At 43.8% G+C, this 27,616-nt stretch overlaps 1 protein-coding gene across 7 annotated transcripts in view; it reads right to left on the bottom strand.

The window, feature by feature from the left end:
* The window catches only part of GLIS3 (GLIS family zinc finger 3), a 439,369-nt gene that overhangs the window by 13,412 nt on the left and 398,341 nt on the right, over positions 1-27,616 (bottom strand). For 6 of the 7 annotated variants that reach the window (XR_013443988.1, XR_013443987.1, XM_078062287.1 and 3 more), the window contains one exon: positions 15,951-16,129. Coding sequence is in view for 5 of the 7 variants with exons in the window: in XM_078062287.1 (XP_077918413.1) it covers positions 15,951-16,129 (179 nt within the window). In the remaining 2 variants the exon portion in view is untranslated. Of the gene's footprint in view, positions 1-1,260; positions 2,469-15,950; positions 16,130-27,616 lie in introns of those variants that run through there. The other variant, XM_078062286.1, reaches the window with a different exon arrangement.

Here is a 27,616-nt window from a genome sequence, read left to right as displayed (position 1 = left end):
TCCAAACATCCAGAAATTTGAAATTATTTATGGATCTAGCCTTTATCTTAAAACAAATGAGCAGCAGGACTCAAACAGCCACTATATAAGTTCCTACTAAGTTCGGGGCTTTCTCATTTGCAGTCCCCTTGCTTGGGCATTTTTGTGGAACACTTTGGTTAGTGTTATGCCAACTGCTTGAGAATTCTGTCAGAAGGGAGGAAAGGAACTAATATTTATTTGCTCCAAGTCAAGCACCACCCTACGTGTTTCAGACAGAAGATCTTCATCCTTACAACAACTTTTGAGTCAAGCAGTGTTGTCCCCAGTTTATAGACAAGCAGAGAAGTTAAAATAACTTACCTAAATCCTCAGAGCTACCGAGTTTCAGAGCTAGGACTCAAACCCTGGTCTCTTTTGGTGACAGAGTTCATACAGACTACTAGGGCTTGAGCTCATGGACCAAATCATTTTAAACACAGTCTTGCCATTTCTGTTGACGTCCCTTACTGCCAAGTTCAGAGGCACTTTACTCACGCTGGACATAATGTAGAAACACTTTCATTAGGGAGAAAATCATTGAATTAATTAATAGAAATCAATAAAATCACCTAACTGCTAAAAAATTCTAAAAACCCTCAAAAGTAGAAACAGAGACATTTTAGACACTTCCTTTGACCAATTTTCTGATTTAGTCACTATTTTATTTCTACCCCTTACATGAACAACTTGGATCTGGGTTTGAATCGTGGATGACCCATTTAACCAATTGTGTTAATTTATCCAATTTGGACAAATTATTTTCCTGCTTGAGCCTCATTATCTTTTAAAATAACACCTATTTTACTGGGTTGTGGAAAGCATTATACATGAGCGTGTTTATAAAAGCATATATTGCATTCCCTGGCAGGCAGGAGGCCCTTAGTAAATAGAGCAATTACTATTGCCACGAAATGAGCTCAGAAGTATTTCTAGATTCTGTATAATGTACAAGCAATTCTTTAGAAATGTTTCCCTCTCATAGGCCACCGCCCTCAGGTACAAAATGATACTGCTCTTAAAAGTGGAATCTCCACAATTTGATTGTCATTTTTTGGCTCCTGGCCATGGCCAGCAACATCCTCCAGGTCTTCATCTAGCTAGAACTCCACTCAGTCTCCTCCCTGGAGGTGGTGGAGAAACGGACTCTTCATTTTGACACAGAGTCTATAAATGCAAAAGCCGCAGGGACGGCTCACAGACTGGGTGAGGAAGACAGGTTTTTCTCTGGGCTGAGAACTGAACCAGCTTCCACAGCACTCGAGCTATTTACGACTGACATTTAAGCATCTACTGTACTAAGAAAGAGGAAAATAATGGACATAATAACCCTTATGATTCCACGTGGACACATTCCTCTTGAAGGAGCCTGGGGACAGTGGTTCAGAAGTCGACCACCGGAGCAACTGCCTGGTCCCCTTGCCCTTGGGCCGAGGGGCTGCAGTGTGGGCCCACCTGGGCCCAAGAAGGGGCGTCATTTTCATCTGGAGCATCTGCTCCCAGTTGGTGGGTCACAGAGAGACGCGCTCAGGACACTCGGTGCTTTCCTCTGCTTGCGCCCCTCACGGCCCCTCAACGGTCTGCACGAGCTGCTAAAGCGTTTGTTACCACGAGCCACACTCGGCCTCGGTGTCGTTTCCAGGGCAGGGTTGGGGGAAAGGGAGAGGGTCTGCTAGTGTGTCTGCAAAGGGTCCCACAAGGGGCTGGGAGTGGGCAGAGACTGCTGCTGACAGGGACAAAAGGGAAAGGCGACACAGCAGAGGGAGAAGGACGGCAGGCGTAAAACACTCCTGGTTCAGAGATGTAATCCAGTTTCATTTAAATATCCTCCACCCACCCAAACCCCTAACGCGTGGTGGCCTCTGGCTTCCAAATTCTCAAAAGTGATAAGCTGCCAAAGTAAACTAATTGCAATGTGTCTCAGTAATTGCCATGTGTGGGTATCTGCAGTTATAGTAAAATGGTTCAGTGAATCCTGACAGTGATAATGAAACACTTGGAAATGACATAAAATAAAGACTCTCAAAACCAGAAGACCCGAAGAGTCTGAAATGGATCCGAAAGCCGGGCTTTGCCACGTACCGGCTGTGTGGCCTTCAGGAAACCACAGTCTCTCTGAGCCTGAGAGTCCCTGTGTCCAAAAGGGGGATAATACTACTCACGTGGCGGCATGATCCTCACGGTGGGAAGAGAAAGCAGCGGAGGGAACAAATGGATGGGGCCCACTGCCCTGTCGCCCATGAGTTGCCACCCACACCGCAACACCTGCCTGCGATTCAAACATCCTGGATACCTGCGAGGCCCAGAATGGAGGGTTCGGGATCTGGCCTTTCTGGGTCTGATGGTTGTGTGAAGTGACATCATCCCGAAGTGGCCACTGGTTGGCGTTGGCAAGAATGAGCTGGGAATTTCTCTAGGAGCAGGCTCCACCGCAAGTATGGGTACCCCTACTGAGTGGGGTCACATGAAATAGTAAGTGTGGAACTAGCTGGCAAACAGTAAAACCCACTGCAGATTCCAGCCCTGCTGTCTGATTATAAGCCTGGTGCTACTTGTCCTCCTACTTTCCCTGAGTCCAGAGGTGTACCTGCCCTGGCTGAGGACGGCTCTGCCCCATAAAACTCATGCCAACTCCCACAGGGCTATTTGGGCCTGAAGCAGAACAAGGAAAGAATGGCAAAGAATGAAGACTTGATTCTGGGTGCCCTTGGCCTTCCAAGCAAGCTCTGCTGTAAGAAAGGTCTGGCAGAGAAGAGGATCCCAGACAGAGATTAAAAGAAGGGCTGCAGCACCCCCCGACCCCGGGGGTCTAGGCGAGCCATTCTGGTCTTGATAGTTTTTAGGTTGTGCTATATTTACAGGGCTTCCCCAGGAAGTAAAGGAAGAAGGAAGCTGGAAAGTATTTACTTTCTCTACCACTGGCCAATTGCTTCCTTTGGATTATCTCTGATTGGAGAAGCATGGCAAGGGAGCACGGAGTCCTACACTTGGGGTCCAGGCCAGTGACTCCTAAAGTGGGAGCCACAGCATTGGCTCCAGCTCAGCTCTAGGCAGACTTAGTGAATCAGAACGTCTGTGCGAACGGCCTGGAAATATTCATGTTGAACAAGGTATTTCTTACACTAAAGAGTAAGAGGTTCTGAGAACATCTTTAGAGGATTTTTAATCTTCTGAAAGTTTTCCAAATGAAAGACCAATAGGAAAACACAGAACAGCTCTGATTTCATTTGAAATGGAGGAAAAGAATGCTTCTCATGGGCCTCTCTTCTCCTCAGCTGGTCCCTGGCCCTTTCTGCTGGACTCTGAGGACTCTCAGGGATAAAGAAATAATGACTGCCCTCAAGAGACTTTGGATTATATTCCCAGCAGATATGGATTAAGGTGGCCTCCTTCCCCACCCCAGTCTCTTTCCCGCACATTTAAGTTCTTGGTCAAGGGGAAATCATGAGACGTCATTTGCGTGACTCAGAAGTCTTGGTCTTACTGTGGGCCTCACAATGATCTTGAGACCTAGACTTCTGTTGCCCAGCTGTAACCAGATTCCCAAAATATATCTGGTCCACTAACTAGGCGACTTCTTGCTTGTTTGAGTCCAAGTCTGTGATTATACAATTTTCCAGCACTCAATCTAAGAGTGGGCAACTTTCCCGGCAGTCAGATGGAAAGGGGTGACACCAGTCCTGGAATCCAGTGATATTCTTAAGGTTTTGTAAGTGGAACGTCCACTCTGCTATCTCAAACCCACTGACATATATTTCTCTACTGTTCTCCTTCAAGCCCAGATTTCATCTCAACTTAACATTCTAGACAGTAGATTTGGGGAGGCCTAATAGTATGCAACAGGAACTTTACTGCGAGGCAGAGGTTCAGGAGATATACTCAAGCCATTGGCACAAGTGTGAGATGGGGCCCCCTCTTCACGCTCTGGGGGCTTGTGCTCTGATGGGTGTATATAGTCTACAGGGTCCTTCCTTTCCTGCTTCATCTCATTCCACTGCACACTAAAGTCCTGAATTTTAAGTATGTATTAAGCATCTAAAATTTTGCCAAGCGCTACAGGGAATACATAGATGGTGTGATTCCCTGCCTACACATGGACCACGAGGACTATTCTCTCACTGAAAGTTTTCCAAATGAAAGACCAATAGGAGCAACTAAGCTCAAAGATTCTGATCGATAACCCTCCTATACCGCAGCCTTTCAGCGTGACTTCCTGCTCTAACACGGAATTTTATTTTTTTTAATGGAGGAAGAAACAAAGATGATGGAAGGTATGATTGGCCTGGCCCAGGTGACCTGGAGAGTTCTGCTGTTCCAAGTCACCCTTTTCTGCTGGGAACCTGAACGGGAAAAAGAGTGGGCAGGAGAATTAGGTAACTTGACCCATCCACAGAACGCCCTGAGCTCTTTTACGAAACCATGCCAAGTCAAGGAACTTGATCAACTACTCTGAGTTCCATCTCTAAATAGGGGCAGAAATATATTTCCTACTCTCTTCACAAAGTTATAATGAGAATTCAGGTATTCATTCAACAAACATCTTACTGAGCAGTTCCGTTATAGTTACCAGGTACTGATGAAACTTTTGTACTTAAGAGTAATTTATAAAACATACATTGCAATATAAATGTAGGTACTCTCATTGACGTCACTGGTATTGATAAAAATGCTGCACCAGCCCAGATCGACAGGTGCAAAAGACCTTGGGTAAATATTTGGCTAATTGAGATTTCTGGAATCATTTTGCCATAACGATGAGAAAATTTAAGAACGTGAAGAAGAGGTTGTGCTTTGGGATGTGTGATATGAGACTGGGTTTGGTGGAGGAATGTAGAGGGGGAAGGGCTGGTTGTTACACTTAAATGATCTAGAAAAATGCCTGAATGTTTTTACTTCATGGCTGCATCTTAAGAAGTCTAGTTCTTAAAGACCTTGCAAGAGAATGAAATGGAGAGTTTAGTCAGAACAATCTGGTTGGGGAGGGAAATTTTCTGTAATCAGAAAGGGAACTCACAATGTAAGTAAACCAACTAGAAATTCTAAGGAAACTGGGATTGTTTTGCAACACGGTCTGAGCCCAGATGATCTGAATGAGTGCAGATCAAGGCAGTTCTGGTGTTTCATTGTTGCTCTTTTGTTTTGTTAACACAGTGTCCTCATTACCGGTCACCCATATATCCTGATGTTGGGTTCCCCCCACTTTATTTTAAGGAAATAATAGCCCACAACTATTCACATTTTTTCTTCTAAGCCATGAACTGCTTATCACAATTACAAGGAAAATTCCAACTAAAAATACAAGAATCACAAGACACAGATTGCCATTAATATGTTCAGCCCTGAAGAGTCCAACTAAGCAGCCTGTAAAATAGAATTATAAGAAAATATTTAACTTGATTTGAAGAGCTCCATTCATTAGAGGCTAAACTTCATGAGTTTCAGATAGAAGACAGAACGTTTGCTTCTAGAAAAAAAATGTCATTAATTCCCCAGAAGAATGAAAAAGCACTAGATCTGTAATAATGTTCATCAAACACTTTTCTATAAATGTTTTTAAGTTAACTGACAGAGAAGTCACAATAGTCAATGAAACAGAAATTTTCTGGATATTTTCCTTCTCTTCGATACATTTTTGGGTTCCAATTAAGGAAAACAAAGTGTCACGCTGCGAGCAACACAGCCTGCCTGGCAGGGCGAAAGAGCGAGCAAAGTGCTTAATAAGTAATACAACCGCCCAAGCAGCATTACGGCCCCTTCATCCTTGTTATAATGAAACTACCTTTAGAGCTCGCTACAAATATGAAAAGATGCTGAATCACATTACTAACCAAAGGAAAACGCAAAACAATGTTGCTGCACACGCTGTTGAGAATGAAAATGACTGACGATGTCTGGGGTGGGGGACATGCGCTCTGCTCTGCTGCAGAGCCTAAACTGACATGGTCTTCGTTAAGGGATCTATGGCAGGACCTACCCAACTTTAAAATGCACATATCCATCAAACCGGCAATTTCTCTTCCAGAAATAATTCCTGAGGAAAGTATGCAGAGGGATACAGATGTGTGTGAGGGTGTTCGTGTAAACACTCACATGTGCATAAAGAGATTTAATATAGCATTGTTAATAAAACTGAAAAAATGTCTATCAGTAGAGGAATGATTTTAAAAAAATGATGTTTCTGTACGTACTAAATTTTTTTAAAAAAGGAGCTGATCTATAGAATCTATAGGCCTTTACCTAGAAAGCAGAAGCATATATATTTTTTAAGTTAAAAAAAAGTAAGTCATAAAATAAAGTGCAGAATGTGAGCCCATTTTTATAACAGGGCATGTGTGTATGTATGTATATACATGTAAGTTTATGTAAGTACACATACACACATTTCATTTCTATAAACATCTAAAAAGTCATTAATAGTCTTGGGGTGCCTGGGTGGCTCAGTCAGTTGAGCAACTGCCTTTGGCTCAGGTCATGATCCCAGGGTCCTGGGATCGAGCCCCACGTTGGGCTCTTTGCTCAGAGGGGAGCCTGCTTCTCCCTCTCCTGCTCCCTTTGTGCTCTCCCTCTCCCTCTCTCAAATAAATAAATGAAATCTTTTTTAAAAAGTTATTAATAGTCTTAATAGTCTTTACCTTTCATAGTTGCTGAAAACAACTTAAACTCTTTATAAGCCTAAGTACACTAAGCATCAAAAAAAAAAAACAAAAAAAACAGGTAAATTTTTTCTTTTCTAATTTAAAAACATCAGTGAGAATATTCAAACTGTATTTTAAGGACTGTGCCAAGAGTCTAATAGCCCTGACTTGATAGTAATCCGGGTTCCAACAGTTACTCTCGCACGCGTGTGCTCGAGAGGCAAACACGGCGCATGTGAGGCTATGATACACACACACACACACACACACACACACACACACACACACCATGGGGCAATCCCACTGGAGACAATGAGAGAGAGAGCACCCCCTTCCCTAGAGCGACGTATCGGCTGGCTGAGGCACAGACTCTGTGGTCAGAGGGTCTGCGTGTAGTTTCCAGCTCCACCGTTTCGAGAGTGAGAAATCTGGGGCAAGTTATTTAACGTTTCAGTGATTCAGATCCCTCATCTGTAAAATGGGAGTAGACAATGCCTTCTTCATAGTGTCGTTATGAGATCAATGAGAAAGGGCACCGTAAGCATTTGCCACACTGCCTGACGGAGAAGACACGAGATCTAGTGGTCGGTGGGAGACCCCTGTCTCACAAACCACAGTCCCTGTAATGCCTGCAGAATTTTAGCCCCGGAAGGAACCCCATCATTAATAGCTCCACACTTACACATCTCACAAACGGAATTCCCAAGCAACTAAGCACTTCCATCGTACTTGGATCTACAGGCACCATCATGAAGAGGAAGGAGTGTGGGACTGGGGTCAGACGGTTCCCCAAACCAGCTCGGATATCGCTAGGTGTGTGACCTGGGGCAAGGTGCTCCATCTTGCAGCCTCGCCTGGGAGACCAGGGTATGCTGGTATTTTTACTAATGTTATTTTGAGGATTTAACAACACAAGTGGATGTATGCAGAGCACCCAGCATCTGGAACACGGAAGAAAAAATAACGATAACAACCAGCTCTAATTAACTGAGCATCTACTACGGGCTATGCATTTTCTCTCATTCTTGTATCAACTCTGAAAGAGAGGTATTACTACCTCCTGAGTAAGAGCCAGGAAACTGAGATTCAGGGCACTGCATGACTTGGCCACAGGATTCCCATTCAGATCTGCCCGACTCCAAAGTCTTTTCATCTACTTTTTTTCTTCTTTTTTTGGCGGGGTGGGGGAGGGATGAGGGAAAGAAAGATCTTAAGCAAGCTCCATGCTCAGTGTGGAGCCTGATGTGGGACTCGATCTCACAACCCTGAGATCATGACCTGAGCTGAAATCAAGAGTTGGAGAGCTACCGAGGTGCCCCTACTTTCTTTCCTATAGTTCATTATTTCTCTCCCTGTGTCATTTGGGCTAATCACAATTTCCCCTTCTGGTAATCTCCTCTTCTGAGATAATATGACCACTGTAGGGGTATGTAAGCTAGTGGCTGTAAACACTCTGAAAACTTTCGGAAACAAGGGACTTTTAACTCTGGGAACGCCTCCAACACTTCTTCCCCTGGCTGCCGCAGCTACGGGTTTCACTGCAGGATACTCGGCCCCAGGTATGCAAAGACTCCAATTCACCTTACTGTGTAAGGGAATCATTAGATCATCCTCTTCCCTCTAGGGAGAGGTCCCAGGCCGTTGGGTAAGCACTGGGTATGTAATGAGAGGAACACAAAGAAGGACCAAGTGCCCAGAGAAAAGAGGGGCCCTGGAAACTTGACTCCTAATCACGGTTTTGCCAAGGGCTGGCCCTACCGATCAGCCTAAGAAGCCATAAGCAAAAATCTCTCTTTCCTCCTCCCCAACACCCCCATCCTTTTATTCATTCATGTTTATTCAATAAACTTTTATTAAGCATGTACTATGTGCAAAACATTTCCTGTCCTGAGGAAATTTATAGTTAGGGATGGTTAGTTGATCAGTCATCTTAGTATCCTTAAAGCTATATGGGTTTTAGTCTGTGTGTGTGTGTGTGTGTGTGTGTAGATACTTAATTACATGTGTAGATTATTCACACTTCAGTCGTTTCCATAACCAAACGTTTTAAACAGCTCTTCTGATGAAGATGACCATCCCACACCCCTCCCACGAAGCCCAACATGCTGTGATGTCAACTACACCCCCCCCCCCGTACACACCTAAATTTAACTTTTGTTTAATAGAATTAGCACACTGTCAGAATTCATCAAGTACTAGTTATGTAAAACTGCTCTTGGGTAATTTTGTAGTAATTAAGTGTATAAGAGTAATTAAGAATTTCTCTGGATCTAATCATCAATCCCTAGTACTATATAAGCATTAATAACATCATGGCTGATACCAAAAATTAGTCCTGATGAGGACTGCTGCTGATAACACTGGAATAACGTGAAATGTGCTTGTTGGCTCATTCGCCTTGTGAGTATGTCACAACTTTCTCAGTGAAGACTATTACGCGCTGATTTACAATCAATCTTATTTGTCTTCCCTGAGATTTCAAGGGGGAAATTGTGACACATGCTTAAATTCTAAGCAATTTCTAGACTTAACTACTTTAGTATTTCACAACTTCACCTATGCTGATGTGACTACATTTCCTGTGTGGAGGGTTGTTTATTGTCTCTACAATTGCCTTTAAAAAAAAATAACCTTTAAACATTTAGCTTAAACCCCCAGAAATGACATCAGTCGTGGCTGTAACCCATAAGACTCTTCTGGAAAGTACCATTGCACAATCATGGGGTGGCTGGGTGATAGACATTGTGCTATGGTGAGCGCTGTGAAGTGTGTAAGACTGTTGAATCTCAGATCTGTACCTCTGAAACAAATAATACACTATATGTTAAAAAAAAAAAAAGAAGAAGAAGAAGAAGATAGGAGCAAGGAAAAAATGAAGGGGGGGAAATCGGAGGGGGAGACGAACCATGAGAGACTATGGACTCTGAGAAACAAACTGAGGGTTCTAGAGGGGAGGGGGGTGGGGGGATGGGTTAGCCTGGTGATGGGTATTAAGGAGGGCATGTGTTGCAATGAGCTCTGGGTGTAATATGCAAATAGTAAATCATGGAACACTACATCAAAAACTAATGATGTATGGTGATTAACGTAACACAATAAAATTAAATTTAAAAAAAATCACTGTAAGTAAACAGAGGAACTCAGAGGAAGAAGTTAAACTTGTAAGGGCCACCTCATTCCATTTAAATATCAATGCTCTGAGATTCCTTCAGCTTGAAAGATGATTTGGCTGTTTGGTAGGAGAAGGCCTTTACACAGTGCTTTGTTCTCGGAGGCCTACTGGTGGCTGGAAACGTTTTGTTTCCCCGTGCGGTCAATTTGCACTGGGCTGTCAAGCATACCATGCCATCCCGAGGTGGGAAAATGCCACCACTGTCTGCGAGCTGACTGGCCAGCCTCTAAAGGGACTGCGGGCAGGACAGCTCTAAATCCTAAGACCCACAGGAGCCAGGACCCACTGGGAAGGCTCCCACCCCCCACTGCTGCTGTCTTGCTCGCAGACCGCCCAGGCTGGGAGGCAGCTCCACGGTGTTCTCCTAATGAAGTCTAATGACTGGATCATGCACGATGGAAATCTGTGTGTTGGCAACCGGCCTCTCCAGAGGGTAGAAATAAGAGCAAGCAGTGAAAAGCACAGAAATCTGAGACGGGGGGAGACGGGTGTCAAGGGCAGAACCCTCAGAAAGCCTCTACCACTGATTTCCAAGAGGTAATCAGTGTGAAGCAATCTGAGAGATCGTTCCATTTTGTAGATCAGAAAGCCAGCTCCGGGAATGTTTCACTGGCCCTGTGGTGTGCCTATTCAATAAACTTTATGAACAGAGCCACGATTTTGTTAAGCCTGGCAATGCACTGAAATATCCTTCTTCCCAGACTCCCTTGCAGGTGAGAATAACCATGTGATGACATTTGGGGTACACTTGTACTTCATTCTTCTCCCTCCCCGCTGCCTGACACGGGGACGAGATACGGAGAATGTCAGCTCCTATATTGTCAACAGGAGGATGGAAGCCACCTGTCACAGATGGCAAAGCAAAATGCCAGCAGGGACTGGCCCGTCGTGGCCTCCACGGATGCTCCCCCACCCAGCACCGTCTACTACCAGGTGTCGTGTCTCGGGAAAAGAGCGAGCCCTTACGCCAGGAGTGCTGCTCTAACATGAGAAACAAATCTGGAAAAGTCTTGTGCCCTGGACAACGTGGATTTCAAACAACAGGCTCTTTGGGAAAACCTGGGATGGGGACAGACCACTCAAAATCTATGAAACCTTCTAACTCTAGCAGTACCAACATAAGAGGGAATCTGGGCAGCCAGTTCTATGTGGCTAGAGGCTCCTTGGTAGTTCGGAAACGCACACAAGTGTCGGCTGGAAATGTTGGTTTGCAGGAACTGAGGCCACAGGTGCTAGAACCAGCTCGTGGGAAAGATCGTGATCTGCCCGTAGCCGAGGGCCATGCAAGGCCAGGAACGCACCTCTCTGGGAAAGGGGCCCTTAGGGTACTGCTCATTCCCAGCTGTATTAAAGAGGGTTGAAGGGGCTCCTAGCTGCATAGCAGCTAGGCTGAAGGCTTTTTTCATTTCCTTCTCTTGCTATTCCAGCTCCTCTCGCCTATAAAAGACTGCGGGTGAATGAACACAATTCTCCATTATTCTGACCTCATTCCTCTACTTACCAGTAGCATCTGAGTGAACTAGACTGTTGGTTCAGTCACTGTTGTTTGGGTGTGGGTGTAGTACAGTGTGGTCCAACATAATCCCACCAGTTAGGATGCAACGTTCCCACCTCTCCAATTCCGTTCCCTACAACAATGTCATAGCCTACTCTCCTAAAATACCAGGCTGGCTTCACCGTTCAGTGGGATTATACTTAGCATGGTCCCAAGTCCCTCTAGGAGCTGGTCTTGCTGGTTCCCAGCCTCCTCTATTTACCTTCAAAACCCTATTCAAGAGTCACCTCTAGAAACGCTTCTATGACACCTTCTTCTGAATAAACCAGGTACCTCTTGATAGTATTATTATTATTATTATTATTATTATTATTATTATTACATGTATCACTGCATTGATTAAATGACATTCATAACTGCCTGGCACCTAGTGGGTGACCAATAAACGCTTGCTGAATTGAACTTGGCCTCTCCTTGATGGGTCCAGAAGCAGGAAGGTTGTGAAAATGCTGTTTTAGGAATTCCCATGGCATTCTAACAGCCTGGAATGAATAGGGCATTTAAAAAGAAATTATCCATTAGTACCATAACAAAATGTACAAATATCAACTCTCAGGCAACTAATCCAGGCAAAATTCTAAAGCTTGCCCGGGCAAGAGAAATGGTCCTAAAGAGAAAGAAAAGACTGAAGAACAAGCTTACATGATTGGAAAGAGTTGTTCCTATGTTTACATCTAAAATAAAAGACTAAAATGTACTTAGAAGTTGCCTTGGAGATGCCACCCAAACAGAGACCCATAAATGCTATCAACATTCAAACATTAAAGGAAATGACACCTCATCCACCTTACTAATGAAGGCAACATAAATGGATGAAGTCGATGCAGAATCAACAAAACTGAGCTCTAGTCCTGGGTCACTCGCTAGGTGAGGGACTCAAAAAAGCAGCACTGTTAATCTTTTCAAAGTGTGCCTTTTACAAAACACTCATTAATATTGTAATAATGTATGGCAACAGATGGTGACTATAGTTAGTGCTGGGAGCACTGAGGAAAGTACAGAATTGTCAAATCACCATGTTATACACCTGAAACTAACATAACATTGTCAAGCATACTTCGAGGGTAAATAAATAAACACACACACACAGAGCACACAAAGTCTAAGCGCTCTTATTGATTAATACGGCATGAGCAAAGCTCAGTGGGACCTCTTTTTCTTCCTCACCTGGAAGACCAAAGCCCTTTGAATTCTAACTTTCATGGCTCCGTGTAAAGCAACAGCATCTACATACAAGTATATTTCCCCATGGAAAAATGTAAATACATATTTACTTTGGTGTGCCTTTGACTCAGAAACACACAGATGAAGAACGTGGCTTGGAAATGTGGACCTCTTGTTAAGGATGCCTGTGCACTTTGCTAAGAAGGCGGCAATGCCTAGACATTCTGTATTCTTCTCTGTCTCAGCTCCCATCTCTAAAAATATACTGATGACATTTTTCTCTGACCTCTACCTACCGCAGGGAATAGAGAGAGGATGGGGGTGACAGCGCTCATTAAAGCCATGAACTTCTTGAAAGACAGAACACTCCTTTCATTGTGGCTATCGTGTTAGCAACCCCACCAGAGTTCTCGGGGTTTTAAAAATCTAGTTTTATTAGGGTTGAGGTTCCCTGTGACCAAGATGCTGTATGACGCCACCCAGCATACTAGTCCAACCAAAGCTGCTAATAATTGCAACTCATTTAGAAGGTCTCTGTGCCTCTCTTTGCTCCCAGCACTGTATCACCCACTTGAAAAATATTAGCTCAATTTGTTCTTTATCCTAAGGAGCAGTTGACGAGAAGTGCTCGTGCCTAGCAAGTTCCAGGAAAACAGTTTCAGACAAAATGCTGGGAGGATGAGGTAAGGCTGCATCTGGATCCCTACTCCTTCATTCTTAGCAGTGGCCCAGCGGTTAAAGCATGGACACTCCCTCCGTGCCCATCACAGCAACCACTTGCCCATCTTCTAGAACAAAGTTATGGTTTCCCAATTTGCATAACTACATCCCGATCTCTTCCAGAAAGGCTTGTCATATGTATTTATTTTTAGGCTGCTGCTAGCAGTTTCTCATTGGCCATGGGAATTTTTAACAATTGAAGTAAAAGTTAAAGAAAAAAAAAACCCAACTCAACGGATTCAAGTTGACAATATATTCATTATTCAACTAAAAAAGAGAAATATGGGAGAGGAGCCTTTTGCCGGGAAGTAGGGCGAAATGATAGGGTAGGTCTCATTTTCTGTGTAGTCTTGTTTCATTTTACATTTGTTGAATGAGAGAGTGTCAACCATTTATTCAGTAAATATTTACTAAATGCCTACTTTGCCCCAAGAATTATGTGTGCCCTAAGGCTAGAAACATCCCCATTCTCAAAGAGTCCAATAAAGAAAAGGGAGGGAGAAGAAGGAGAAGCATTATATTAAGTTCCCAAGCTGTGCCACGTGCTTTTCTTGTGGACTCTTCGTAACCACTGGTGAGAGAAGGTAGCTGAGACCCCCAGAAATTGTTCAGAGTCACACAGTTGAGTGGATTGGTATTTGTAATCGAATTGGTCTAATTCCAGAATCTCTTTTAAAATGTCTTCAGAAAGCAGAAAAAGAAGAAAAGAAATTATCCATTATCCCTACCGTCATCATTTAAAAGCAAAACAAAGCAAAACTGTTAATGCTTTAGAAAATTTCCTTCCATTTTTTTTTTGGTGTACGTGTAGGTTAATTTTTGAATTTTTAAAATATGTTTCACAGTTGTCATCAAAGTGTTATATGGCCTTTCATTGGAACTATGGCCTCTCATTGGAACTATGACACGATTGCCTGAAATCCTCCATTATTTTTGATAGCACTGGGGAGAGAAATCATTGCCAGTCACATGATGCCGCTGACTCACACATGTCCAGATCTCGGCAATGTTAAAATGTGAAGGGTAAAAATGGTGTGTTGTAGGATCAGTGACCTCTTCTGTATTCCAGAAAGCCCACACTCGTCTACCTCCTCCCTGCCGGTAAGGGTGGCTTCCTGGCACAGGGGACCTGGATCTCCCCCACATGAGAGAAGCCCCTCTCCTGGGTCGGGAGGTCTCTCTCAGCAGGAAGAGCGCTCTCTGTCTTTCTCACACATGCATTGCTTTGCATACAGTAGGTACTCAAGAAATATTTCTTGGTTGAATAAATACATAACTAAAGCTTAAGAAGAAGGTTACCAACAGAAAAGAGTAACCATTACCATAGGCCCGAACAGTGGTGGGAGCCCACATTTCGTCGGTGAATGAGGGTTTGTGTGATTGCGCTCAGGAAGAGAGGAGAAGAGATGGATGGAACTTGGGAGTTGGAGCCAGTGGCCTGGGCTTCTCAAGGTGTTTCCCTTCCCATAGCCCACTACTCTGTCCACATGGACTCCTCTTTGGCTGTCCAGACCCCTACTCTGATGCCCTCACCCACACCTACCTCCACAGCACTGCCTGATTCTGCCATCTTGGGAAGTCACTCACACTTATTCACACTCAGCTGGCATACTGATTAAGATTTATTTGGGGACACCACCCATTAACATCAAGTAATAACTCACGTGGAGCAAACTCAGGAATCAGCAAGGGGCAGACAGGGGAGAGTCCTATTTTTCAGAAGGAGCTGAAAATCTCCTTTAAATGGACAGGATCCCCTTTGCCCCCAGGAAGTAAAAGGCTACATATAGTCTGAGTCCATGCAATTTGACAACTCAACTCAACTTTCTATGGATGTTCACAAAGATACCTGCCTGAGTCAGCAAAATCAGTGAAAATAAAGAAAAGAAATTCAGCCAAACTTAGTTCTCCATGGATGTTCTGGGTTCAACACCAGATCTTCACATTTTGAACACCATCATGATTTCTCTGGCCTTCCTTTCCTCCTTTTCTTTCTCTCTGCACTTACCAAGTACCTTAGCATGTAGAGAACTGTGCTAAGTTCTCCAAGAAAAAGAACAACGGGTCAGAAAATTCTGACCTCAGAATGAAGCTTACACATTAATAGAAAGGCAAGTGTTCCTCACAAAGGAGTAACTTAACAAGGTAGAGAGAGAGCGAGAGTGCTATCTGAGAGACACAGGGGACATGCAGTCAGAGACTAGAGCCAGGAGAGATGCAATCCAGCTAGGACACCAGGTAAGGCTCCAGAGAGGAGGTGTCATTTCACCTGGGCCTTGAAGGATGGAGAGGTTCTGGGAATAGGGGACCTGGGGAGGGGGAGGTATGCCTGGGCAAAAACCCTCCTGTTGTTCCCTTTTAAGTGACTGTTTATTATTTAGGAAACAAGATGCTGTTGTGAGGGCCTCTCCATGAGGTGTTAAATCACTGGTCAGTAAATGGATCATCATCTTGCGCTGACCATTCTGGGGTGTCATGAGTTATACCAGCTTAGGGCCAACACCAGGAAAATGCTATGAGATTTCATGCTGATGAGGTGTGACATCTTAGAGCAAAGTCCTAAAAGCCAAAGCCTGGCGTGTGACCGAACGAGAGGGACCCAGCGCTGGTCATGAAGGCACTTGTCTGACAGCGACAACACAGTATCACTTTCCGAGACTCAAGGGGTGGTCGGCTCCCCACTTACCATGGACGTGGATCCCATTTGGTTGAAAGGAAGAGTTTGTTTCGGGCTGGTAAGACTTCAGGTGTGGCCCACCCACTGGCTGCTGGGTGTGGGGAGGCTGCGTTCTCGGCATTACTGAAGAAGGAGCTGGAACTCTCCGGGGGCTGATGTGGTGAGGAGACGGGGCAGAAGGTGCAAACCTGGGAAGACAATCATGAAAGGAAGCGTGAAGGACATGAAAAAGCGGGAGCAGAGACAAACTCTTCAAAGCCAAATTCCGATTTCCACACTGGCTGGATAAGAGCATACAAAAAGCCCTCAAAAGAAATTGGTGAACACATTTCCTCCCATTTTTAACCACTGACTTCTCAGCTGAGATACTGAGGGGATAAAAGAAGTCAACAAAGGGAAAATGTAGTCACAGTTTGGGTTTGTCAAGCCTCTTAAAATGCATTTCAAATACTCTGGGTTTGGTGAAATTCAAAGCACATCTTTTGCCAGTCCCCCTTTTCTGCTAATTTTTAAATTCGTCTGCATTTTAGGGGAAATTTGATCCTTATGTTTCTGATTCATTTACACTTAGCTCATAAACATTTTGTTCTGAGAGACATATCTGAGGTCCAAGAAGTGTTACAAGTCTTTATTATAAGCCTCTCTCATCCTGTTCTCTTTAAACAATACATTTTCTTTTGCCAAGAATGAGTGAATTTAAACCTCAAAGATCAAGTGTGGTTTGAGACCCAGAACCTATCTGCACGGGTTCTGTGCTCGGCAAAGAATGCTTGCTGCTCAGGGCACAACCATAACGCCATGTGGGACATTTTTGCGGTCACATGTGCTAATCACAGTGAAGCCATTGCTAGTTTCTGAGGAGGGACAGACAAATACAAGGTGACCTGGTCAACGAATCTGAGACACAAGCCTGACAACTGTCCACCAGTCTTCTAATCGTAAGGGGACATTGGCAGGGTCCAACTCCCTGGGTTTGAAGCGACTTTCAAGGTGCACTTGGCAGAGCAGTGTTCAAGTTTACCAGCGTCCACAGACCACCAAAGTGACCCTCGGTGCCGGGTCACTAGGGGGCTGGCACAGGGAACCCATCAGTGCTGTGAGATGAAGTGACAAAGTAACCGGGGAGCAAAGTGTATCAGCAATGAATTGTTTCATGCCCCCAGAAAGGCCCACGATGTTGAAAGCTTTCAGTTGGCTATTCCTTACGCCGCGTGAAAAGACAGGCTTTGTCGGACGCTAACACGGAGCCGTGGCCGGCAGCATCTGCGGCTTACTGCACAAGAACGAGTCCCCTCCCTTTGCTGGGCTTTTGTGTAGGGCCATAGAGGGTAAGAAGGGAAACTGAACCAGTCAAGTTTATAAAGCAATTTGCACCGTTCTGAATCAGAATATTTAATAGGGCAGAGCTTCTACACTTGTGTTGTGCCAGGAAGGAACCATGGGATGAAAAAAAAAAGTATGGAATTTACACCCTAGACGATTCCTAAATGCATTCTGTCCTACGACGGCTGTGGAGGAAGGGGATGCGGGAACCGAGGAGGAGGAGGACGAGGAGAAGTCTCCAGAGGAGGCCAAAACAAACTGGCTGCGTGAGGATGCCTATTTTCACTTTGTTGCAGGAGGACAGTAACAGTACCCTGGGCCAGGTAAATATATATTTTCCAAGCGTATCATCTTAATTGGAATTTGCCTGGAAGATGAGCTGAACGGCCTTGAGAGAACACATCGCAGATGAACCCTGTCACTGCCCTGAGGACATCGAGTAAAAACCGTGCCAGGATTCCTCATATGGAGGCTATTTTCTTGGGGAACACGTCCTTAATGCGTCTGGCAACCCTCTTGGAGGTCACGGGAGGGAGCTGAGGAATTGTGGGATTGCAGGCTTTAGGGCTAAAAGGAGGCCACACGACCACCCCTGCCCCCGGGGCCCTGGGGGCAGGAGACCCCCAGGGAGAGTGGGGGGGGGTCCTGGAATTGGAAGACAACCTTTGTCACCGGCATTGCAAAGCAGCAAGATCCATTGACTTGCTTCCTGACTATATTTCTTCATCTGGGAGTAAAAGATGCAGCACACTCTCGATGGTTTTCTGGTCTTTTCTCTGGTACTTCTGCCACTCTTCCTTTCTGTTGAGGACCGAGAGGACCGGAGGTGTGTGGATGGGGCAAGTCACAGTATGTGTAAATCTGACCTGATATTGTCGGCTTGATGGAGGAGAGGGATTCCATTTCACAATTCCCTGCCCCCCCGCCCCGGGCCAGTGAGTCTGCCTCAGAAACAAGGGTCTGATGAACAAAGATAGAAAAGGTAGATGGGGAGGGGGAAGGAGACAAAGACCAGCAGCAATATAAAATCTTACCTCTGTAATTTGGGGTGATCTGGCTATTGAGTGAACTATGATTATTAGCTATAAAGAAGGGAAGATTTCAACTAGCTAAAAGGACAGAATCCATTTAGGAGTCATCTAGAATGTAAATTCCATACAAGAGACTCTACACCTATATATGGATTATATAGCTACATAAAATTATTTATCTATGTATCTATCTAGAGAGTATATAATTATATGGTAGTTATAAATCATTCTTGTCTATTCACTCATGCAAATCCCAAACCCTGGCCATGCCCTCTTGGCTACCACATATTACATAACATAGTAACAGTGAGCAAAGGGAAAAAATGTGGTGGTATCACATCAAGGTGTTAGCAATGATTATTTCAGAGACCTGGGCTGGGGGAGTAAAATATACCTACTGATCCTTCGACTGACTCCACATTTTGCTTTTTGCTAATTCAGACTGGATTTTTCTCCATGTTATTCAAGTAAGTAAGATTATATGGTATGATGTTAATGCAATTTAAAAATATAGTGTGTCACTTCATATAAAGTATTAATAAAAACTTAAAAGTAAACTATTCTAGGTGAGATAAATGTACACCTAAGGAAGTCCTTGATTTGGAAAGGAAAGGACTGATACAAAAATGTTAACTTTTACACATATAGAGAAAAGATGAGAAGTGACAAGATGTGATTACAATTATCCACATGATTGCTAGGAACGAGGAAATAAAGAAGAATTCAGCGCTAAAAAGCCCAGCATAAGAAATGAGTGTATAAATGTGATTGATTTTCAAATACAGTACTTAGATTTAATTTTGTTACTGCTGAAACACGGCACATAGTATTTTATGGAAAAATCTCTCACACTCTTCTACTAATTTAAATTTAACTTCTATAAACCTGCTTCCATGTTAACCCACTCATAGTAGAGTAGAATTAGCAAATTAAAATCCGAGGTGGGGGGTAGGAGAGGAGTGCAGAAGTAGGGGCGTCCCTCCGTTAGAGGGAAGGCCCTGAGAGTATCCAGAAGTCACTGACCACTCGTAACAAGACCGATGCCAGAAACGTTTTAGAAAAAGCCAAAAAGACTTGAGAAACTTGAGTGGTTTGAGGCCATGCACTCCAGAAGCAAGCAAAGAACCAAGAACACACACACTTAGACAGAAGCTCATGAAGCCAAACATAAAATGTTCTTACTGTTACTGAGGGTAGGGTGTGGGGCCTTAGAACTCCATTTTCTTAGTGCCCTCACTGATTTTCCAACCTTGCTTTTTTAACACACACACATACCAAAATGAATATGGTCTGAATATGCCGTCCAAAACAGAGGTTTTTTTTTTAAATCCAAAGATAGTGAATTAAAAATTTTTGATGTTAAAATAAACAATTTTGGTGCTGAGTCAAAGTTGCAGTGATTTACAATTTTTCTCCCATGGAATATCTCATCCCCCATTACGTCAGGACAAGATGACATCACTCTGATTCACTCTGAGTTACAGCAGTGTCCAAGAGCCAGAAGACAGAATGTCTGAAATCTTTCTAGGTCCAACTCAGTCCCCCAGCTGCTGATCTGCAGTTCACATTTCACAGATTTCATTCAACATAGCTTTTGTTAATATAAATATGCACACAACGGACTAGAAATTAAAAAAAAAAAAAACACTGCTTCCAGAAACACTTCGCACAAAAGCAAAGCACAGAACTGAGTCAACCATTAGTACTCTTTTAGTGGAGGAGTTTACATATAACCTCAGCGTGAGCCATTGCATGGTTCAGTGGTTTGTACCCCTCCCCACACCTCCTGCCAGAAAACCCAAAAAACACAAAAACAAAACAAAAACAAAATGGGGGGGGACAGATTTTAAAGGGCTCATAAAAATATCTTCTGGAAAAAAATAAACCTAAAAAGGCTTCTGTAAATATGTATCTATACACACCCTAGAAAATGCCTATTATTTGGGGGCATTTAGTCCGTTAAGCTCCTTCCCCTCTGTCAACCCGCTTCCACCCTCGGCTCACACTGAGCTTTCCAACCTTGCAGTGAAGTGGGCCAGAAGCAAAGAGGTCATCTTTCCTGTAAATGAAGTACTCAGAAACAATCTGAGGTTGTTTCACAGAACGGTAGATCCCAATTGAGACACACAGAACTGATGAGGTTCATATGCAGAAACTTTGCAAATGGCAGGAGGAGATGGGTATCACTGAAGACTCACTGGGCTTAGAGTCTGGCTCTGTCCTTGCTAGCTGGCTAATCCTGAACAAATTCCCTGACTTCTCCCAGCCTCAATTTCAAGTATAAAATAAAGAGAATCTCAGCTCTTACTGGGGATCATAAAATCTGAGGTAACATATTCATTTATTCATTCAGGAGATAGTTATTGGCACTGACCCAGTATGTGGCCCTATTCTAATCACCAGGGACAGAGCAACACATGAAAAATATTCCCGCTTCTGTGGAACTTCTATTTTGGGGAGGGGAGGAAGGCAATGAACAAAGTTAAGTAAGGAAACTATATATTGTACTGAGGAAATGAATACTATGGAGAAAAATTAAGAATGGAAGGTGAGGGCTGGGGGTGGATTATGAACCATTTTAAATTGGGAAGTCAGAAATCTCACAGTACTTTAGACAATGTCTGACACCTTCCAGATGATCCACACGTGTTTATGGAATGACGGCTCTAAATGGAATGTACGCTTAAGGTATCCCTGACATGAACACATACCCAGTGCTTGAGAGCTCTATAAGACTGTGGTTCCAGCACCGCATTTGAATTTCTACAGAGTTCTTAAAATAAAAAATCTTAGGACTCTTTTCTCTCTTGACTATTCAGATACAGAAACTAAGGCTCGAAGAAAGCAAGGCATTTGCCCATCTGGCTAATTTTCTAGTTCTAAGAGCAGATAGTCGTGGTCTTGTGTAAGAGTCTCATTTCTTGGCATTGGGTTTCCCCACAGAGTATCTGAGTTCACAAATTCATACAATCATATCATGTTCTAGCTGAAAGGCAATGGAGTAGCCTTATTTGGATGAGATAAAGTAGGCCCAGAGACATGAAATGATTTGCCCAGTTACATAGCTAGTTCTCCAGATATCACTTTATCCCAGTAAGATTAGATGCTCCCTAGAGGAGACACAAGGCAAGGTGGAGGGGTGGGGTGAGGGAGGGCGGTGGAGGACTCCTACAAGCATCTGAGATTTGGAACCTTCTCACCAGCTGGTGGGGATGGGCATATCAATAATCCACTGCCTTGAAGAAACCTGGCAACCAGTTTCCCAGTTTGCTTTGGTGAACTTGTTCAGTTCTGTACTAGAGGTCTTCGTGCCCAAGCTGGGCTTACACCTTTGGTCTTTTTTTTTTTTTTTTTTTTAACACCTTTGGTCTTTCCAGCTGGATAACTCCTTCCAAATAAAGCTCTGTCTCCTGTCTATAAGTTCAAGGTATTTCTATGTCAACTAACAACTGTATTTCTTCAAATAATATTTGCTAATAGACCATGTTGCAGGTTAAGCACATGTCATAAATATATCTTATTTTCTTCATTTGTGCTGTATATTCAAGCAGTTCTAGCAAGCAGCATGGGACTGTGTGGTTTAGCATTGTGTTGGGGGTTAATACTTTGAAAAGAGGGGTTTCTGTGATCAAGTAGATTAAATGTTGGTTGATATGTGCTTTGGACAGTTCTTTTCTCCCCTCTGTCTTCCACAGGGGTAATGGACCTCCCAAAGAAAGAAGAATGCATCAGAACAGCTCGTTTCATTGGATTCACACGAAAAATATTATTGATTTGCTGCTAGGGAGTAGAAATAATGGATACAAACTGGTCTATGGTGGATTTGGGGAGGCATTTTTTTATCCCCCAAAGAACTGTGGTGGTTTTTAAATTCATCTGTGAAAACTAATCAATAAAAAGTGGCTTTAGCCGTTGGCCAACTACAGAGGGGGAGAAAAGGAATCCTTTTCAAAACCTAAAAAAAAAAAGCACAGTTTTAAGGATTTCACATCTGATTTAACATCTAAAAAAAACCCCCCAATGATAATACCCCACTTTGTATAGCCAGACAGCACTCCATTTTAGTAGACTTTAGTGGTCTTTATAACGATTTATGAATCACTTCATGAATTCCTGGCTGACTCATCTGGGTGACTATAGTATCTACTTATACTTCCCTTCTGTCTCACAAAAGAGACACTTGGACTCAGTTCAATCCAGATTTGTCCCCGAATGAATCACAGCACGTTACTGGGGGAACTGCAAATTGAATTCTGCTTCTGAGACAATCAAGACCAGCTTTCAGTAATGAAGAAACAGCCGCTGGGAAGTGTGGGTAATTGCAACACTGTCCATCTGGGCAGGACCGAAGCCCGCCAAGAGCTGTATGTCCGTCCGAGGATTCTGTTCCAAACTAGTCAAAGAGCTGAATCCATCTCCTGTGAGGGCTTAGAGCTTCATTCTCCTCACGAGAGGCTGGATCAATATTAACTGCAAATAATTTCTCACATTGGGCAAGACCAAGACTCAAACATGATTGCCCGAGCCTCCACAGACCAAGACAAAATGAGGGCTGTGAACTGGCTGTAGGTGAAATGACCACCAAAGTTTCTCACAGAAGACTCACACGTGTGTTATGATGAGTGAGTGCGGGAACCAGGATAGCGTGTTCTGGAGGACACTTTCTAAACTTGGGTATAGGGGGTCAGTTCTAAGGCCAGAAAACAAAGTCACCAATGCCCTAAGGCCAAGGAGTGTATTTTTTTTCTGGGATAGACTGAAATAGGGCGGAGAGCATCACAATCTCTCCCTCCCTATGGGAATGAAAAGGGAGGGGAGAGGACACCCAGGATATGTCAGAGAAATGAATTATGCAGGACACATTTAACCAAGAGCTGGGATTTTTTGGAATATCTTGACTGCAGAATTGGCTGTGACTCTGTTGTTTGTCTATTTCAGAATCTGATGTGATGGGGAGAAAGGGAAGAAAAGTCTGATTCTGCCAAATCCTCTTTACAGAAAAATCACCAACCAGAAGAGAATTTATCCAGAGTGGTCTTAGACATTTGATGTCAAAAATTCTGCTATAAAAAAGAAAACCCTCTGAATGAGATCATCCTTTGGGCAGCTCGGAGCAGGTCAGAGCAAGGGGATTAACTCATGGTCCTGCGGCAAAGAGAAGACTCTCTTTATTAGGCGTACAGTTCAGTCTGCTCTGCAACAGAGTGGATCAGATGAAAGAAAAACATTCAGAAGTGAGTGTAACGAGAAAGCCAAACAGGAATGAGGGGGAAGAGTGTTGTTTTTGTCCAAACATGAGAAAGGGAGGCACAGGTATATAAAAAAATGGCCCCTTCCATGTCTTTCTCATGGTCTCAAACTGTGAACACCAGCCTCTTGATGACATCGGAAGAACTTTTAGAATTAACTTCAGATGCCGTACTCCTGCCAAGTATGGCCAGGGGCCTTTGAAAGCTACTGCCAAACAAGACCTTAAAAGTCAATATAATCCATAAATTTGAAAGAAACTAGCTGGGTGGGGGTTTGATCAGTAATAACATGTGCTGTTTACGTGTAATTTTTTTTTTCCTCTTCAGGATGTCAGGTTACTATGGTAGTAACCACAAAGGAATTTTCTGTACCTTCCCTTGAATACAAGCCTCAACATTTGGTTAGAGAAATGAATTGGAGGAAACCACATCTATTAAAAATTCACAATTAGAGAAGGACTCTTGGCTCTTCTATATGAAAAGAACATCAAGTCCTTGGATGTCTGCTACCATTTTGTATCTCCAGCTCCTTATCCAATCCTACGCAAGGATAAGTATTTAATACATGTTGGTCATTGCTGTTGAGGAATTACTCTGTTGAACAGACCACAGGTTCCATAGACTTAGCTCCCAGCCTGGTGCCAGTATTTTTTTTTTGTTTTTTTTTTAAGATTTTATTTATTTATTTGACAGAGAGGGAGAGAGAGAGAGAGCAGGAACACAAGCAGGGGGAGTGGGAGAGGGAGAAGCAGGCCTCCCGGCGAGTACGGAGCTCGATGCAGGGCTCGATCCCAGGACCCTGGGATCATGACCTGAGCCGAAGGCAGACGCTTAACGACTGAGCCCCCCAGGAGCTCCTGGTGCCAGTATTTGTGTCCAGGTGGATGGCACCTTTGCCCAGTTGGAGCTAGTTAACGTCCAGTTAGATACTATATTTGCCCAGAGACCACAGTTTCTGTTTCTGAGGGGAGAACATCTTATTCAAAAGAATGATTCCAATCATTGACTCTGGGGAAGATGATTAAAACCTAGAAAACTATTTCTCCTTGCAACTAAAAAGAAAAGCAACCAAAGACTATTTTTCAGAGAAAGGAGCAAAAAAACTTAGTCTTGCGGTTTCTGCTCACTTCAGTGGTTGGTCTCCTCACCACCAGCAGGCAGACAGTCCTTCACTTGCAAAAAGATACACAGCTTCTTCAGGGCCCATTCCCCCAGCTGCTTCCCACCCAAGAGGGGAAAAGATAAAGTTGATTTCCAGGTCACACTAGAAAGGCTTATGGGCTTTCACTTTGGGAATTCTGTCTCCATTTGACCCGTTGTTTCAGAGAAAGCCTTAGGGAAGGAATACACTGATACATCCAAATCACATAATGGTTTAGTTTGAACTCCATGTTGCTTCATGCTAACGGACTAAAGTAGAGGTTGCAAGAAAAGGAATTCTATTTTACCTCAAGCCTTCCTTGTTATTGTCATGACTCATTTTCCTGACTGAAAATTCAAGGCGACTAAAAAAACATCATCTTGGGCTCCGCATGAGGTAGATTTGTTTGGAATGTGGGAACAAAATAAAGATGGCTAATTTGGCATTCAGAGGTGAAATGAATGAGACCTCTTTAAAATGAAGAACCACTGCACTTCAAAACTAAAAATACATGGAAAATAATCTGATGTGAAGGGATATTTGGACCATGAGTCAAGCTGTTTGTCTGGTGGAGTGACACGCGTATGCTCACATCAGCGTCTCTTGCTTTGTCCTGAGGTGACGCAGAGGACAATGTGCAGATGGAAGAACAGCAATCACCTGCTCAGGGTTACTGTTACCGTTCCCAGAAATCATAAAGGAATCATAGTCGTAGTCCTCCCTTCTGTTCACATCCGTTCATTCCACACAATGCCCAAGCACTGAGGGGGTGGTAAAGGGCTGTAAGCATGACATAGTCTCTGTTCTCAGGGAGCTCCGGTTCTAGTGGGTTGTAAGCAAGTCAGTAAGGAGACAGCGTAATCTCAGGGACTGCTAAATCCATGAGGAGAAACAAAGCAGAGTTACGAAAGAGAGTGAGATTGGGGGGCGGGGGGTTTAGGGGAAGTGGTTGAGAAAGGCCTTTCTCAAGAGGTAATATTTGAGCAGACATCAGAAATGAAGGCACAAGTCATGTAAAGTTCTGGTGAAGGTGCCTTTCAGCCTTCAGGAATAGCATGTACAAAGGCCCCGAGGCAAGATGAGTTGGTGTTTTCCAGGAATAGTAAGAAAACCAGTGTGGCCAGAGCAGAATAAGCAAGGAGGAGCTGTGATAAGAGTGTGACTAAGGCCAGACCATAGAGGGCCTTGTCGCCTACAAAAAGGAGTTTGGACTTGACTCCAAGCATGGTAGGGGAGGGACGCGAGCAGGAAATCCTCAGAGACTCCATTTACATTTTAAAGGGCCCCTCTTGTGGTGTGGAGCCCTGGCCTTGTGTGTGCTAATGGGATGGGGGTCGACAGCAGAATGTGGGGGACAGTTAGGGGCCTGCTGTAGTTGAGATGGGGGGAACAGTGGTGAACTCAGCTTGGAGAAATGAAGCTGATTGTGTTTGAAGGTAGAGCTAACAGGACTTACAGATTAATGAGATGAGAGAATGCTTGAAAGAGGAAGAATCCAAGTTGACTAGGCTTTTTAAGTTCTTAGTAGTAAGTTGAGATAGCCACGTAGGCTTAGCTCCTTATTCTCCTCCATTATCAAGAAACAGACTGGACTCTGAAAATTATGCTTATAAAAGTTTTGCAGACAACACAGACATTTAAATTAGAGACAGATCAGAGACAAATCAGAGAAGACTAGAAAAGCCAGTTCAGCAATGTCTTCTTGTTGCTGTTTTTTTTTTTCCCCAATAGAGCTATTCACACTCACCAGGTAAGTAAGAAGAAAGGAGCAAATATCACCAATTTCCCTGTATGTGTGCTGAGAGGAGTAGATGGGGGGGAATATTCTTTTTAAAAGACTTTATTTATTTATTTGAGAGAGAGAGTACAAGCAAGGGGTGGGCAGAGGGAGAAGCAGACTCCCCATTGAACATGGAGCCCCATGTGGGGCTCAATCCCAGGACCCTGAGATGATGACCTGAGCCGAAGGCGGCCACTTAGCTGACTGAGACACCCAGGCGTCCCTGAGGGGGGCATATTTAAGAAGCTGTTAATACGGTGAATATCTCTATAAGAAGTTTCATTCCACAGGCCAGTAACCCAACTAATATCTGCCATGGAGGATAAAGCATGGCTGTGGTTACAGATCAGCATTAAAGAAGTTTAAAGACTTGTGGGCGTTTCTGCCCTGGAATAAACTTGGAGAAGTACCAGAAACTCTCCACAGATACAAAGAAAAAAAAATAGAATAAGGGTCCCAAGTTTTTCCAATCTAAGACCCAATGTTCTAATCTCCATTTTCAAGGTTAGGACATTGGGATTTTCTGCCTCTTCTCTGCTCACAGCATAGACATTGAGAACAATGTTCATCACATTCAGGGATTCTCAAATAAAACGTGTGTGTGTGTGTGTGTGTGTGTGTGTGTGTGTGTGTTGTGCGTGGATTTTGAACACCATGTCTCTCAGCCCCGAATATCTATGGAAGTCATTTTCCTACAGAGAAACCGACCCCTTCGTGGGATGCTGAGTGAGGATAACTGTTTGTTTTCCGGAAAGAAAGTGCTGCAGCCCCAAGAGAAAGGATGACGCTCACGATCACGTGGCACTGGGTGACGTGACATCGATGGCCTGACAGAAGATGACGCAGATGTCAACATGCAGGCTGAAGAAATGGCTCTTTGAAGCCTATGTTGGTTTTTCAGCTCTGGCTTTTCTCAGGTGTTTCGATGATCAAGATTCACAAGCTTTATTTGGGGGCCAGAGCTTACTAGTTGCCCTGTAAGTCAGGTATCTTTCTGTCCGTGTGGGAAAGTGTCTGTGACACACATCAGGGAAGCTCTTAGAGCAGCACTCACTGGGGGAGTCGTGACTCCATTACAACACCCCGCAACGTGGGTACCCTCTTAACGACACCCAGGTCTTCTCCGACAGAAGACGAGTGCGGCCGACTTC

The sequence above is a fragment of the Halichoerus grypus genome, chromosome 14 (assembly GCF_964656455.1).
Source record: "Halichoerus grypus chromosome 14, mHalGry1.hap1.1, whole genome shotgun sequence".
Lineage (NCBI taxonomy): Eukaryota > Metazoa > Chordata > Mammalia > Carnivora > Phocidae > Halichoerus > Halichoerus grypus.
The sequence above is the reverse complement of the archived record's forward strand: the minus strand, read 5'-3'. Positions and strand labels throughout refer to the sequence as shown.